We start from the raw sequence: 14,414 nt of genomic DNA, 5'->3' as shown, positions 1-14,414 counted from the left end.
TGTGCGTAAAGACACGTGTGCGCAAATCTCAAAGCAATGGATTGAAAACTGTTGAAATTAAGTAGCCTACAGAATTCATGCTATTCTCCACAGTATATAGAAGCCATTCAACCACCTTTTCAGCTCAGAAAACGTGATTTGATTCACTCCTCAACTCGGACCACATCCACATCCAAAATAATTTGTATTTGTGAATATAAATAGAGGTTTGGTGTGAATTCGTACTGTGAATATTTTGATGTGTATTAGCCTACCCTGCACTGCTGACATCGGTGGATTCCCTGCTATGACTTGAACGCAGCATTATCCACATACAATTCATGGCCAGAGAGCTTCATTTTAAATATCCACCAATTTATTAAAAATTCCCCAGTCTATTACTACATCATACAGCGGACAGTCCCGGTCCTCGGTTCTAATTGGCTGACTCGCGTTCCATCTCTTTGCAAAATTAAGAAATATGTCACGAGGCCGTGCCACATGATAGCTGTTCTAAAATAAATCATGCCTCTATTTGATTTTATGAAACACACAGTGCAATAAAACAACTGTGTTTTTTTTAACAATTGTTAATCATTAAATTTTAGCATAGCAATATAGTCGGCCTACCTGAACAGTAAATTAGGTTGCTAAGCGACACATAGCCTGTGGTAGCTATGAGCGGTGATTTTCGGTTAACATAGGCTAAATATTGAAATTAACTGATATGCATGTCACCTGTGAGATTATAGTTTGCTGTTCAAGAACTATATTGCTTGGGAGAAAGAATAACATTTAGGCTAATTATTATTAGCATTTATTATCGATTGAAGATCAAATATTGAACACTGTCTTGTTTAATACAATATTGTGTTATTGAAAGAAGAATTCTTACAATGTAAAGCACAGCCTCTTTGTTTATGTCACACCAAATGAACAAATAAATACATTCTCTCTCTCTCTCTCTCTCTCTCTCTCTCTCTCTCTCTCTCTCTCTCTCTCTCTCTCTCTCTCTCTCTCTCTCTCAATCTCTCTCTCTCTCACACACACACACACACACACAGACACACATGCATGCATGCTTTCATAGATCATGGTAGCTAAAGGCCTACCTAACAGACATAGCAGACAATGAGAGATATTGAACAAAATGCAGTCTTGGTTACTGCAAGGCAGCAATCCTATTAACGAATGGCAGAGATTGAATCCCACTGTCATTGTACCCAACTGGCGTGTCTGGTATTTGTTTGGTTATTTCACACACACACACACACACACACACACACTCCGCCTTATTTCAATCAAACCAATCTGTGTTTCTCGGTCCCTTATGAAAAGGCAGAAGGGCAATATAACAGGTACGTTCAGTGAAAAGCAAAGTAAGAAAAAACCCAGATTGGACTGTATCGTACAGTACTGTACAATACTGTACAGTACTGTACATTAGTGAGACCTTCTTCTGAATATCATTCAAGATCATTGCACATTCCTTAATTTCTCCAAGGGGATTAATAAAGTGCTATCTTATCTTATATGGTACATGCTATTCAAATAAGTTTGATTAATCCATCAGACAAAATCAAGTAATCAACCATGGAGAGTTTCCAGGGCCAGACTTTGTCACCTTCGACCATATTGACAGATACAAGACAACTCATCAAACACAACCGATTTATTGATTTTTGTCACAAGAACACAGTCTGCAGTCATAATCACAAGACAGCTTGTGCAATGTCAGCAGTGACAAACAACCAAATGACCTCATGATTGACCCATTTCAGTATTCATCTGTCCATTGACTTCTCCTGTATGGAATATAAATGGTGTACAGTGCAGTAAGTGAATGAAACAAACAGCAACATGTTTTGTTTTTTGTTGTTTTGTTATTTATTTATTTATTTTGTTTTTCAAACTGGCAGCTTTAATCACACTCATTTTAGATATTTTTCTTGGGATGCCATTTTGACCTAAAGGCTGGGGAAGCCTCTGGGCCTGAATGGTTGCATGGTTGAATGGTCCACATCCCATTGTTGCTTTCACTCAACCGCACCCATGAAAGTGCATTAGAATTACATAATCACATATTGTAGATATTGAATAATGAATGGACAGTAAAAATCAAGGGCAACATGTTTAGTTCACTGTTTATTGTGTCTCTTGCAGTGTGAGTGAGGTCCCATTGTCCTTGACAGAAAATGTTCCAGTATTAAGCATTATATTATATTATATTATATTATATTATATACACCATTGTACATACTGTATGGGCCTACACTTATCAACACTTTCAGAGTTAACTTCACGATTTTTATGTCATTATGTAAGTAGGTTTTCAACATGTCTCTGCACCAAGGCTACACAGACAAATTCCTCTATATATTTATTGTACTTGTGAATACTGTGTGGCAGCTTGTCAGGAGGTCTCAGGTGTGTGAAATCACACACCAACAGATTCAGCAAATGCAGAGTTGTGAAAAAGTACAGATTCACAGAATCATCAGTGCTGTTTGTTTTCAGTGTCTCAGTTTTCAACCCTTTTCAGATCAGTTCTATTGAACTAGTTAGCTTCAACAGCTTTAAGCACATTCTGGTGTCAAGTGGAGAAAGGGATAACTGTTGATCACCAACAGATTGATCACCAAGGAAACGGGCACTGCTGTGATGCTGCCAATAAATTTGCATCATTCTGATGGAAATTAATAGTTTGACAGGGTGTGTGTGTGTGTGTGTGTGTGTGTGTGTGTGTTCTTAAAGCAGGCCAGCACTGGGGTCTGAGACCAAGTGATCCAGTTTGAGCCAGTGTTAAAATTGCTTGCATCAGTGTGCAGTAAAAACTGCTCCTAAAAATAACTGAACATCATAATAACCCTGAAAGATATTCGAAAGATACTCTCCTTGTCCTCCCACTCGTTTTTGCATTTGTGCTTTTGAATTCTGAGTTGATGGAAAGAATGAACCACACAGGGAAATAATGGCAAAATGAATAATTAAAATCCAATGAATACTAAACACTGTGCAGGTGACTGGATTCATCCCCATTTTAAACAAACAGGAAGGAGCTGGGTTCTCCACACCGGCCACCTGGGCGCCTAACCTCGCTCTTACCATTTAGCATCACAGTAGGCCAATAAAACAGAGGTGTAGATTTAGTGCACCGCCCTCCCACCCACACACACACACACCTTAGCGTCGCCTCTCCATGTGCATCTATGGGAGGGGAAGAAAGGAAAGCGTTCCTCTGGGGATGATTTCCTGTCTCATTTCCCTGTTTGATATGCCTCTTCCAGCCCCCCCTTCTCCCCCTTCTCCCCCCTCCCCAGGTTGGCATTACTCAGCGGCTCCAGCTGGTGAGCTTTGTTTTGAACTCCGCCCCTCTAAAAATGCCAACCAGCATCCACAGACAGGAAGGGCAGGACGGCCTGCAGGGGTCTCCTCTGCAGGTGGTGGCCCGTGGGTGGGTGGGGTGTGAGCAATGTGTTATGTAATACAACAGGGTGGGGGTAGTTTGTGACTGATACTGACTGAAAGGGCACGGAGCAGGATTGGGGCAGAGGGAACAGGGAGAGAAGCAGAAATAATGAGGACGCAAACTTAGCCCGGCAGACTGCACTGTCACCCGCACCAACACAACAGCTTGCTGTGACTTCCTAAACAACAATCTGCAGGAGCAGCTTGAGCGCAACTCATCGTCCCTCCAGGAGCAAGCTCATGCTGACAGGCTGCTGGGAGTTAACACCGTGGTCCGAGCCGGTCAGTAAGATATGGAAATTATTCCTGTGATGTTAGACAGTTTATTCAATATTTCTGACAACACTCCCACAGCTAGAGAGCAGAGAGGAAAGGCTGCTCTCTCTGATGTCAGCAAGAAACAAAAGCTTCAGCTGCTCCATTGACAACAGACTGGAGACTGAATTTCTGGAGTTCTTCAATGTTTGTTTGAGCTTTTACCTCCAAATTCATTTCGTTTTGCTGCAGTGCAAACATGACGCAAAGAAATGTGTTGCTAACCCCTTTCCATGACTCAAACAACAAAGTTGGATCTGTCATTTACTGTCAACAGAGCAGCTCCAAGAGTTTTCTCTTTAAAATGTCACTGAGACAGACTCTGCTCTCTTGTAGCTTTAAGATGTTTGTCCATGTTTGCACTCATAAATCAAGACTGAACCGTCCAAGATCACAGGAAAAATCTGATCATTTTAGATTAGTTTTCCCTTTAAAGATGCTCTATAGTGGTGGAAAACTTCAGCCTGAGACTCTTTTGGTTGCTTTGCACTCCATCTAGTGGTAATATACCCACAATACAATAAGGGCTAAGCAGAATAAGGGTCTGGCAAACACTTCAAAATCACTGTTTCTGATATCTCATATTACAGTTTCAATATTCAAATCCAAGATCGTAACCAAGAAAACCTTTCCACAGAAAGGTTGGTGGTTTTCTTTGGTTTATGGGTAGAATATTTGTTATTGCGTTTGTGCTGATGTATGTTTGTTGTGTGTTGTTTGTAACTTATGTTTGTCATTGGTGATGCTCCCTTGGTCAGGTCTCTTTTGTTAAAGAGGATGCTTCCTCAGTGGGACTCAATGGGACTACCTGTTTAAATAGAAAAAAAGAAAAAAACTCAAAGCCTGCAATAGCATGTCTGTGTTTTAAGATTGGCAGTAAAAAGAAGTCAAAGTAAAGCCATCCTTAGGGTAAAAGAGCGAGTATTAACTTGACTCTCAATTTGCCTGAATGTAACCCCAATTAAGACTTTAAATGCTATGAAGAAACTTTGATGGCCCGAGAGAAAAGTTTGACACTTTTCCCACTAGGGGGCATTTTAATTCAGTGTTGAAACAAGACGACCTGACTGGCTCTCAGGCTTGTCATCAAAATATAGTCCAAATAGAGTTCAAAATTTTTTTTTTTTTTTAAATTTAAACACTGAAGGCTTGGATGTTAGAGTTTATCAAACAATAGAAAATACCCCTTTGGGACAATCCATGTCTTCAAAATCCATTTTCCTCTTTTACCTGTATCCCCACCTTCATCTACACCTCCCCTTCATGATTAAGTTAATTTAATAGGTGAAATCAGTGACAGATAATAGCTTTCAGCTGGTCAGTCTATTTCATAGAAAGAGCAGGTGGTCCTAATTCTCTTATATACTTAGTAAAGCGAATTTTTAAAATAACCACACATATAAGCAATGCAACCCAATAGAAGAAAGAATAGAATACCATGTTTACATTACATAGCAGTTTACATATACATTACATATTACATATATGATCAAGTTACTCTCTTCATTTACAGATGCAAAACATCAGAGAGTTGCATCATATAGCAGAGTTGAAACATTTCTCGGATCTTACGTCATGCTCTTCCATCTGAGCTTCTCTCTCAGTTGAGCCTTTGTGCGCAGCGTCTTGCTCAGTGAAGCAATGCATGGAATCAAGACTTTAGCAGTTTTGGCAGCATGACAAGTCTTACAAGCCACGCATACAAAGTCTCTTTCCAAAACGATCTGCCATCTGAAAATATGGCACCTACTCCTGAGTAATGCTATCAAAGTAAAACAGTTAGAAGATATTTTAACACACTTATACCTATAAAATGTTAAGATTCTTCAGGGTGGAATCTTTTGTATTTTGGAATCTTTGAGTCATGTACTCTCTGATGCACCTGGGGAGAGTTTAGCACTGATGTCTAGCAAACAATGTTGCGGCCCATCTGGAAAATAGATCAAAGAGGAAAACCTAACAGTGATTCGGCTGGAAGAGATAAGCAGGAAGAGAAATGTTTAGAGAAACCCTCAACAGTAGCAAAGGAGTGTCAAAATCCCGATAGCCAACTTGTTTGGAGAACTAACACAGATGGCGAGAGAAGAGAGCAACTGCACTCCCCTGCCTGCCTGTTTACATACCTACATACAGACAGCTGGAAAGCAAAGGCCTCATCATATCCTCTGTCCTGTGCCTGTGAGTGCTAAACAAATGAGCCTATAGGTGATCTGAATTTGCTTTGTCGCAAAATGAGATATCTGTTATTTGAAAAAAGACCCCTACTATTACAACATGTTTAATATGTATGATAAATTTGTTAGCATTGTGTCAGCCTTGGGCATAAGTTACCTACTATTCTTTAAATCCAAATGTATAGATTAGAAATGAACTGAAATTTACTGCAGAAAACTGGAAAGCAAAGGTAGTTGCCTTATTGGTAGATCCTCTTTTAGCAACCCTAAGAGCTAAGCAACTGAGTGTACAGTTACAAGTGGCCAAGAGGCTGGAGCTGAGGTTAACGTAATGACATCCAGATGTTGAGTGTTGTACTGCTGTCCGCGAAAAGCAATCTGTTGCTCTATTTATGTATGTTGCTCCACCCTCTGGAGTCTGTTATTTCTACTCTTACATCAGATTCCTTGGTGTAGAAAAATGTGATGGAGGCGTGACTGGTTCTTGAATTTCTCTATTTTCAACAAGAGCGATCTGACAATCATATATTTTTCAGTCAGTTGATGATTGCAGATACTCCTGATGCAATATTCAGCATTGTGTCTAGCTGTTACATCTTACACCATATTCATATTCATAATCTTAGAGATGGATGTATTGTTTACTGTAAGCTTTTTGGTAGTGATTCAGCAAGATGCTAGAAGCTTCTTTACCTCAGACACACACCATGGCTGTGTATGAGGACAATATAGAGAGGGTACTGAGAATGGAACAGCAGAAATGCGTCACACACTGCTCTTCTCTTAGGTCCCTCATACTTCCTGAGAGAAAACAAAGAATTAATATATGAACATGTATTAGCAAAATTAAACAAATCATTGTTGCAGATGCAATTTTGCTTTTACTGAAGTATTAGCGCACATGATAACAACACAGTATATCAGAATCATGAATTTGCCTTGAGATATTGTTATTGTATTGCAGTGTTGTTATTGTGCGTACAGATATTTCAGTAAAAGATCCCTGTATGGTCTCTTTGTTTCCTTTTTTATTCCTTGGTCCTAGGAGCCTCCTTTTCTTCCAATTTTTTTTCCTCTGTGTGAGTGTTTTAGGCCTTCGTGGAGAGTAAAAAGAAGGCTATTTGTCTGGAGATTATGTCTATTGGGGGGATTTGACCAGGCTTGCTTGACCCAGCAGTAGCCCTCTGCAGGTGTTGAGGAATTTCAGTGTTTACTGCAATTGCAGCTTTTTCAGAATGACAAACACACCCTGAAGGGCTGGTGCCCTAACCTGTATTAAGCCTCATTAAGTAGAAGCACTTATATAGGCTCACTGTTCCCAAAATCTCAATCAAAGACATTTGCATCTAAATCAGCATCTACAGTACATCTATTTTAATGAAAACCCTCCTAAATACTGCTCTTAGATCCAGGTGACTGCTGCTTGGCTATGGCAGTAGGGTTTCGAGGTTTCCCTCAAGACTTCTCTAAACTTCTCTGTGTGTAGAAACTTCTGGTGCCCCCACCAACCCCCTCCCCCGCAAGACAATGAAAGGCAAGTCATTCATCAGCTTGCATGTCAGGACAATTTATGGTAGGGCTGCAAAAAGGCAAAAGGAGGAGGAATTTGGGGATTAAGGCAGTGAAGGAATCCTTCTGGCTGGAAATTAGCTTGTGTCAGACATAGAGTACAGTATTAGTTGTTTATTAGAAGAACAAGTTATAATCTGCTCAAATGCATTTCATTATTGAATATGAAATGTTAAATGTAGAGTGATATGTATAGTCAATTGTCTGTCACATGTCTTGCATTGTCCCTTTGCACTGTATGTACTTCCCTTGTTTTGTCAGGAAGGAAATGGCACCAAAAGAATTCCCGGGGCTGGAATATTTTGCATCAGTATATAATGTCTTTTTTAATAATTTGAATAAGTAAAATAAGACAAATATTTCACAGAGTTTATGTTGAATTGTGTTCACAATGACAGAACTAAAAAAGGTTTTAGTATCAGGACTTAACAATGTTCAACTTTGACATAATGCGGACATTAACAGCAGTCTGGTGTGTTACAGTAAAGACTGAATAGGTTAATACTATTTAAATCTGTTCGAGCTGCTCTTGCAAACTTTAGTGGGGGAGGGAGGCTCTGTTTCGAGGCAGGTTTTTACAACACTGGTCATCCTCAACCACCCTGCAATCAGCCACTCAGTCGGGAAGACGTGGCACTCTGGTGGAGGGGGGAGGGGGGATCTGAGATCCTGCAGCTTCTCCCATGCTGCTATTCCAAAGTTTTACATGTCTGCACAATCCCCTTCAAAATGAGAAATATGTTTTGAGGTCAATCAGGCTAACACTTTTGCTTTTCCTCTGAGAACAATCGAACTACATGCGAACAGTGTGCCTGTTAACTGATGTCTTGTCTGCTGATAGCTCTTCAATACAAAAGATTGGTGTCCCACAGAAGCACATACAGTCAAATGAAGAGTCGTGAATAGCGCCGGGTATGTGACATTCCACAGATTTTCATGCATAAGAATCATTCAACTGATATTAACACACTTTACTACCCATCTTTTAGACATGATGAAACTAGTGTCTGAGATTGAGTCAGCAAACAGCATTAGGACCTAGAGGCTGAGGAGCTGAGTCTGCACTGCAGCAACCAGCACTGACCAGGAATCAGATGTTCATCTCAGTTATAACTGTAATCATTGGTGGGAAACTTATCCCAGAACAGTGCTCAGGAGTTAACGTCACCCGACCCCACTGCAGCCCCTGGATCAAGGGGGACGTCCCAGCTCCTGGCTTCCTGGGAAAGACAGACAACCTCATTTAAATATCCCATTCCCACTTCCAGAAGTTTCTCTTCCAGAAGGATAAATAGAGCGGCAGAGTGGAACAGTAAGCTACTCTTCGGGACACACAACTCTGAGAAGAAACCCTGCGAATCTGTGCCAGGTAAGGATTGGGGAGATAAATGGAGATACGGCTTTGTTTTCAGGAAGGAATGCAGTGGGTGAAAGGGGTGCTTTGTTTTCATGGTTTAAAGGAACAGTGCAGCATTTTCCCATTTTAACCACTTTGAAATGTCGGTCATCTCTCAGGCTTTTGAAATGCATATTTAACAGAATATTACGATTTGTCTTCAGTGAAAAAATGAAAAGGGAGGAAATTAGAATAGTTGGTAGAGCTTAATGTTTTCATGCAACTTATCCAAGCATGATGATGCTAAATCTTTGTGCCTGTTGCATGTCACTCCTTTTTTATCTATAAAAATCATGCATATTCACAGGAATTTTGAGTTAATCTGATGAAAATACTGTATATCTATCCACCCAGTCTGGCTTTATTGATTAACTTTCCGTTCATCACTATGGGAGTGGTGGGAGGTTCAAATACATCTCCTGGAATATGGGTGTTGCTCTACTGTGGCATAGCTGATTGGATGAAAGTTTTTTTTCTGGGTCACACACAGCCAATGAAAAAAGTGTACGTGTGTGCCTGTGACTGCATGATGAGTAACTTACATGAGTGTAACAACTAATATGAAACGTTTTAGCTGTGAAAGGTTAAAGGCTGAAAAGTGGGAGATAGGATGGAAAATGGAGAAAGCGTGGACATTGAATAAAAGCGTATGTGTCTCCATAAGAGCCTGAATAATGTTTTACTGCCTGCTCTATGGAGATTACCACATGCACCTCTTGTCTTTCAGAATGAAAATCGCAGACATCAGTATGAAAACTTTTGAAGGTATCCAAACATGATGTAAAGTCGGTACTGCAGAATCACAAATATACTGATATTGACAGAGATGCAGACAACAAATCCTGACACTCTCTACATTCAGAATGAGATAACAAGAGCAGAGGATTCAGAGATGCCAGTGCAGCTGGCTACATATAGCCTAAGGCTAAGCATTTGGTCCTTTGTTTGAACAAGTGATGGCTGATTCAGCTATGCCTGCTGACACGCCCGTCGCTTGGAAAAAGGATGCCTTGGAGCAGCTTTGAACCGTTACAAAGTAATCCTTAACAGTAGCAAAGACTACAACTCCAAGCCTAAACACAGTGAAAAAGAACGCAATAGCTTTTGTTTTCTAATAACCAAACGATTCTCTTGGCTTAATCAAAGTCTCACAAAATGCAGACATGCAAGAGTTTACAGAACAGAGAGGGGTGTCGTATTACAACCACAAGTCAGCACACAGCTTCACTCTGAGTGGACGGCAGCTGCAGCAGCACAGCCGGGCTTCAGCTGCTGACGTGGAGAGAAACATGGCTGCCTAAAACTGGAAGCTTTCCTCAGCTTCACCGTGGGCTCAGCCAACCCTGTGCTCCTGCTGCCCGCTTCAACAATCCAATCACAATCTGTGTTGACATTTTCTTTTTCTAAATATGGAGAAATGATTGAAATAATGTAGCTCACAACATCGATCCATTCCACAACTTCACTCTAACAAGATGTTCTAAGACAGCTTCTCCACATACACTCATTACATACATTTTTTGTTTTTTTTGTTTTTACAAAACCAACACTGGATAAGTATCATTAACATCATCTGTCACTATTGTTCTTTCTTGCAGGCTGTTCTAGCTGCTTTTGGAGACAGACAGGATGTGGGTGACTAATGTTGCAGCTCTGTGTTTGCTGGCCCTTGTGGCCTCTGCAGAGGACAAGAAGCTGAGCAGCCATGCGGCCACACTGGCCGAGAACAGCGCCAACCTTGCTTTCAGGTCTGATATGTTACTGTCATATTCATTATGTGAGAATACTGAACTGTATATTATGGTGGTGGAATACTGTGACATTGTAACATAGAGATTCCTGATGCTAGTCTCTTTGGAATCCATGTTTTTTGCTTGTACAAAATTTTGTTAATCCTCTTCACCAACAGATCAAATTCCTCTCTTATGTTAGAACGCTTAGCAAATCATTCTTCTTCTGATTTTGCTTCAGCCTCTACCACAACATGGCGAAGGAGAAAGGCACAGACAACATCCTCATCTCTCCTGTGGTGGTGGCCTCCTCTCTGGGCATGGTGGCTCTTGGTGGGAAAGCCTCCACCACCTCCCAGGTCAAAACTGTCCTCAGTGCCGACAACCTGCAAGACGAGCATCTGCACGCAGGCCTGTCCGAGCTGCTGTCTGAGGTAAGTGCCATAAAATACAATCTATGAGAGAATGCATTTTCAACCCTAACCTAGTCGCCAGATGAGGCGCGAAGAGTTACGGGTTACCAATTTACAAACCTAACCCTAACCCTCCTACTACCCTCCTCTCAATACTTTCCACATATTGCACATTGTCACAGTCTGTATGTTGCACACTTCCAGGTCAGTGATGCCAAAAAACGGAACACTACCTGGAAGATCAGCAACCGCCTCTATGGCCCCAGCTCCGTCTCCTTTGCCGATGCCTTTGTGAAGAGCAGCAAGAAGCACTACAACTACGACCACTCAAAGGTCAACTTCAGGGACAAGAGGAGCGCGGTGAACTCCATCAACGAGTGGGCGGCCAAGTCGACAGGCGGCAAACTGCCCGAGGTCACCAAGGATGTGCAGAATGCAGACGGAGCCATGATTGTCAACGCCATGTTCTTCAAGCGTAAGTAGAGAATAAATGAATGGACAAATGATTTTAAACCCGTAGAGAAATTTCAAACCAGCTAAAGCATGATTTCTTTGTTCATCACTAGCCGTAACTGACACTGATGAATGTTTCTTGAGTGCGTACGGATGTGTAACTGAGTCTTCCATCGTTTGCCCATTACAGCCCACTGGGATGAGAAATTCCATGAGAAAATGGTGGACAACCGTGGTTTCCTGGTTACCCGCTCATTCACTATTGGAATTCCCATGATGCATCGCACAGGTGGGCGTCACCATCATTCTTACTTCTCGATTTATCTGATTTTACAAATAAACCTATGTTCCTTCGTCATTCCTATAGAAGTCATCTAGATACCATATTTTCATCTACAGTAATGAGCTTTTCAACGTAGTGAAAACAAGATAACACCATACTGACTCTTCTGACTGCGCTCTGCAGGTCTGTATGACTTCCACGAGGACAAAGAGAACCGTATCTTTGTGCTGAACATGCCTCTGGGCCAGAAGCAGGCCTCTATGATCCTCATCATGCCCTACCATCTGGAGCCGCTGGACCGCCTGGAGAAACTCCTGACCAGGACGCAGGTGGACACCTGGCTCAGCAAGATGGAGCAGACGGCTGTGGCCATCTCCCTCCCCAAAGTCAGCATGGAGGTCAGCCACAACCTCCAGGTAAATGGTGATAATTTGATCTATGTAGGAAAGGAAGACATGCAGCCTCATTTTAGTGCTTGCAACACTCTTGATGTCAAAGTCAGTGGGTTAGGGTTAGTAATGTCCAAAGGTATGACGATATGAAGCTATGTCCTTCATGTTTTTTTTAAATCATGGAATGTAATCTAAGGTAAAACTCAAACAAGGCCCTTGGCTTTTGAGTAATTCTCCAACTTTTCCATCTCTAAACTTTCTAGAAACATCTGGCTGAACTTGGCCTGACTGAGGCTGTGGACAAAGCCAAGGCCGACCTGTCCAACATCTCTGGAAAGAAGGACCTGTACCTCTCCAATGTCTTCCATGCCTCGGCTCTGGAGCTGGACACGGAGGGGAACCCTTTCGATCCCAGCATCTTCAGCACCGACAAGCTGAGGAACCCCAAGCTTTTCTACGTGGATCACCCCTTCATTTTCCTGGTGAAGGACAGCAAGACCAACTCCATCCTCTACATCGGCAGGGTGGTCCGACCTAATGGAGACAAGATGCGCGATGAGCTATAATGTTGTGAGCTGTGGTCGGTGGTTTGGTTACAGGTGAAATCATGGCAGGAAAAAGTGTGTATGTTCTGGTCTGACTGTTACCTCAAGAACACATTCCAATAGGTGATCTGTGGACTGAATATCTGAGCTTAACTAGTTTTAGAGATGTTAAACCCTCCCAGGGAACACTTGTGTATCAGTATGAATGAATGCTGTTTGCTCTCTTAATAACACAGAGAGACACCACTGTGTGCCTTATTTGAGATTTTCATAAACAAATGGCAGTTGTCACAGCAGACAGCATGCTTATATTAAGTATGATCTCTCTCTTTTTTTTTGTACCTCCTGGTATTTTCTGGCATTGGTTAGGCTAGGATCCATGTGCGTTTTCTTGCATTATCTTTAACGTTTAAAGAAAAAAAAAAAAGATATTTACACAAGCTTGTGTCTCACTCACTCCCTCATGCCACTCAGTTTTTTGCCTCCCACCTGCACTGAATTGTTCCTCTGCACAAGCTGAGCTTGCAGTGGAAAGTTGACAAATGACTGATGACAAATGCTTAAAATATGCTCACCTGCCAGCCATACTGTGCCATTTTATTACTGTTGGTATTTTCCCACAAGAATTCTGTTGGAATGGAGTTATTATGCAATAATGTGTTACTTTTTCAATAAAAACAATCAAATGGATCTGTGTGTGTTCGATTTCTTTCATGCAAATGGTTTCTGAATACCGTCCAAACACACTTGGATACAATAGAGTATTTATCAGTGGAATGTGTGTTACTAGGTTCACTACAGAGTGAACATCTCAGAGGAAAAGGATAACAATCTTTCCAGTTGGCTGGAGGTCAAACAATCCTCCCAGGTCTGGAATGCAGGGATTTAACGACGACGGCCCTTTTTTTCTTCCCTGGGGAAGATCTGCAACAGCCACCTATCCACAACATTCCATGAATGACTTCCCCAACCCCCTCTAGTCTTTCAAATCGATGAAGTCAGCGGGGGCTCAGTTGGGACGTCCCAAACAGAGGAATGGCAGACCTGGGATTGCAGGAACTGGAGTGCAGGGTTCTCATGGTGAGGGTGGGAACTGAATCTCCTACTCCAGCTCAGCAAAGAAGTAAAGCTGGACATAAAAAAAATATAGCTCTTTTAAATTCAATATTAAGTTAACAAAAGAATCAAAATCAAAAGGTAAATAAATCTTTAATCTAGTCTAGTCTGAGCATTATTTGAAAACTTTATATACAGCAGCATAGTATATTTTCATATACTAGGCTTATCAAAACTGTATCACAAAACTTATGTAAAGGAATGCAACAACATTGTAAATCTTGAATATCTCTCTCCTCAAAATTATGTGTTTCCTGCATGGGAAATTAATACAATTAATGATTATTGTTACATTAATGATTTCTGGGTAATGACTTTGGCGCCACCTTCTGGTTGCAACCTGTAAAGCATACACTATGAGGAAGGTCAAATGACAAGGGTGTTACAAATGAAGGATTTATTTACTTCATAATGCTGTATTTACATACAATCTGTGTCGCTTTACACAATAATAACATACAAGACAAATAGCAACAACATGAAAATGGAAAAATGTATTACATAATGTACATGTTTCCGACTGAATTTGCTGTTAATTATTTTGTACACCAAGCATGAGTACAACTGCTTCTAATATAGAC

At 41.1% G+C, this 14,414-nt stretch overlaps 1 protein-coding gene across 2 annotated transcripts; it reads left to right on the top strand.

The window, feature by feature from the left end:
* Positions 1-8,778: 8,778 nt before the first annotated feature.
* On the top strand, positions 8,779-13,398 carry serpinh1b (serpin peptidase inhibitor, clade H (heat shock protein 47), member 1b). 2 transcript variants are annotated; one of them, XM_071516287.1, is made up of 8 exons: positions 8,779-8,874; positions 9,629-9,666; positions 10,500-10,649; positions 10,873-11,065; positions 11,249-11,519; positions 11,688-11,786; positions 11,964-12,196; positions 12,436-13,398. In XM_071516287.1, the coding sequence occupies exons 3-8, from the start codon at positions 10,531-10,533 to the stop codon at positions 12,736-12,738; spliced, it is 1,218 nt and encodes a 405-aa protein (XP_071372388.1). In that variant the 5' UTR covers positions 8,779-8,874; positions 9,629-9,666; positions 10,500-10,530; the 3' UTR covers positions 12,739-13,398. The 2 variants fall into 2 exon arrangements, with proteins under 2 accessions (XP_071372388.1, XP_071372389.1); XM_071516288.1 differs by lacking the exon at positions 9,629-9,666 and having other exon boundaries at positions 8,812-8,874.
* The last annotated feature ends 1,016 nt before the right edge of the window (positions 13,399-14,414 follow it).

The sequence above is a fragment of the Centroberyx affinis genome, unplaced genomic scaffold (genome assembly GCF_046629955.1).
Source record: "Centroberyx affinis isolate AG114_WGS23_722 - 3 ecotype Tasmania unplaced genomic scaffold, CSIRO-AGI_Caff_v1 ptg000397l_1, whole genome shotgun sequence".
NCBI classification, from domain to species: Eukaryota; Metazoa; Chordata; class Actinopteri; order Beryciformes; family Berycidae; genus Centroberyx; species Centroberyx affinis.
Note: the sequence above shows the minus strand (reverse complement) of the source record. Positions and strands in the feature narration are given on the sequence as shown.

Coding starts and splice junctions, on each gene's coding strand:
- serpinh1b (XM_071516287.1), top strand. CDS start 10,531: ATGTGGGTGACTAATGTTGCAGCTCTGTGTTTGCTGGCCCTTGTGGCC. Junction 11,066..11,248: donor TGTCCGAGCTGCTGTCTGAG/GTAAGTGCCATA, acceptor GCACACTTCCAG/GTCAGTGATGCCAAAAAACG. Junction 11,520..11,687: donor CAACGCCATGTTCTTCAAGC/GTAAGTAGAGAA, acceptor TGCCCATTACAG/CCCACTGGGATGAGAAATTC.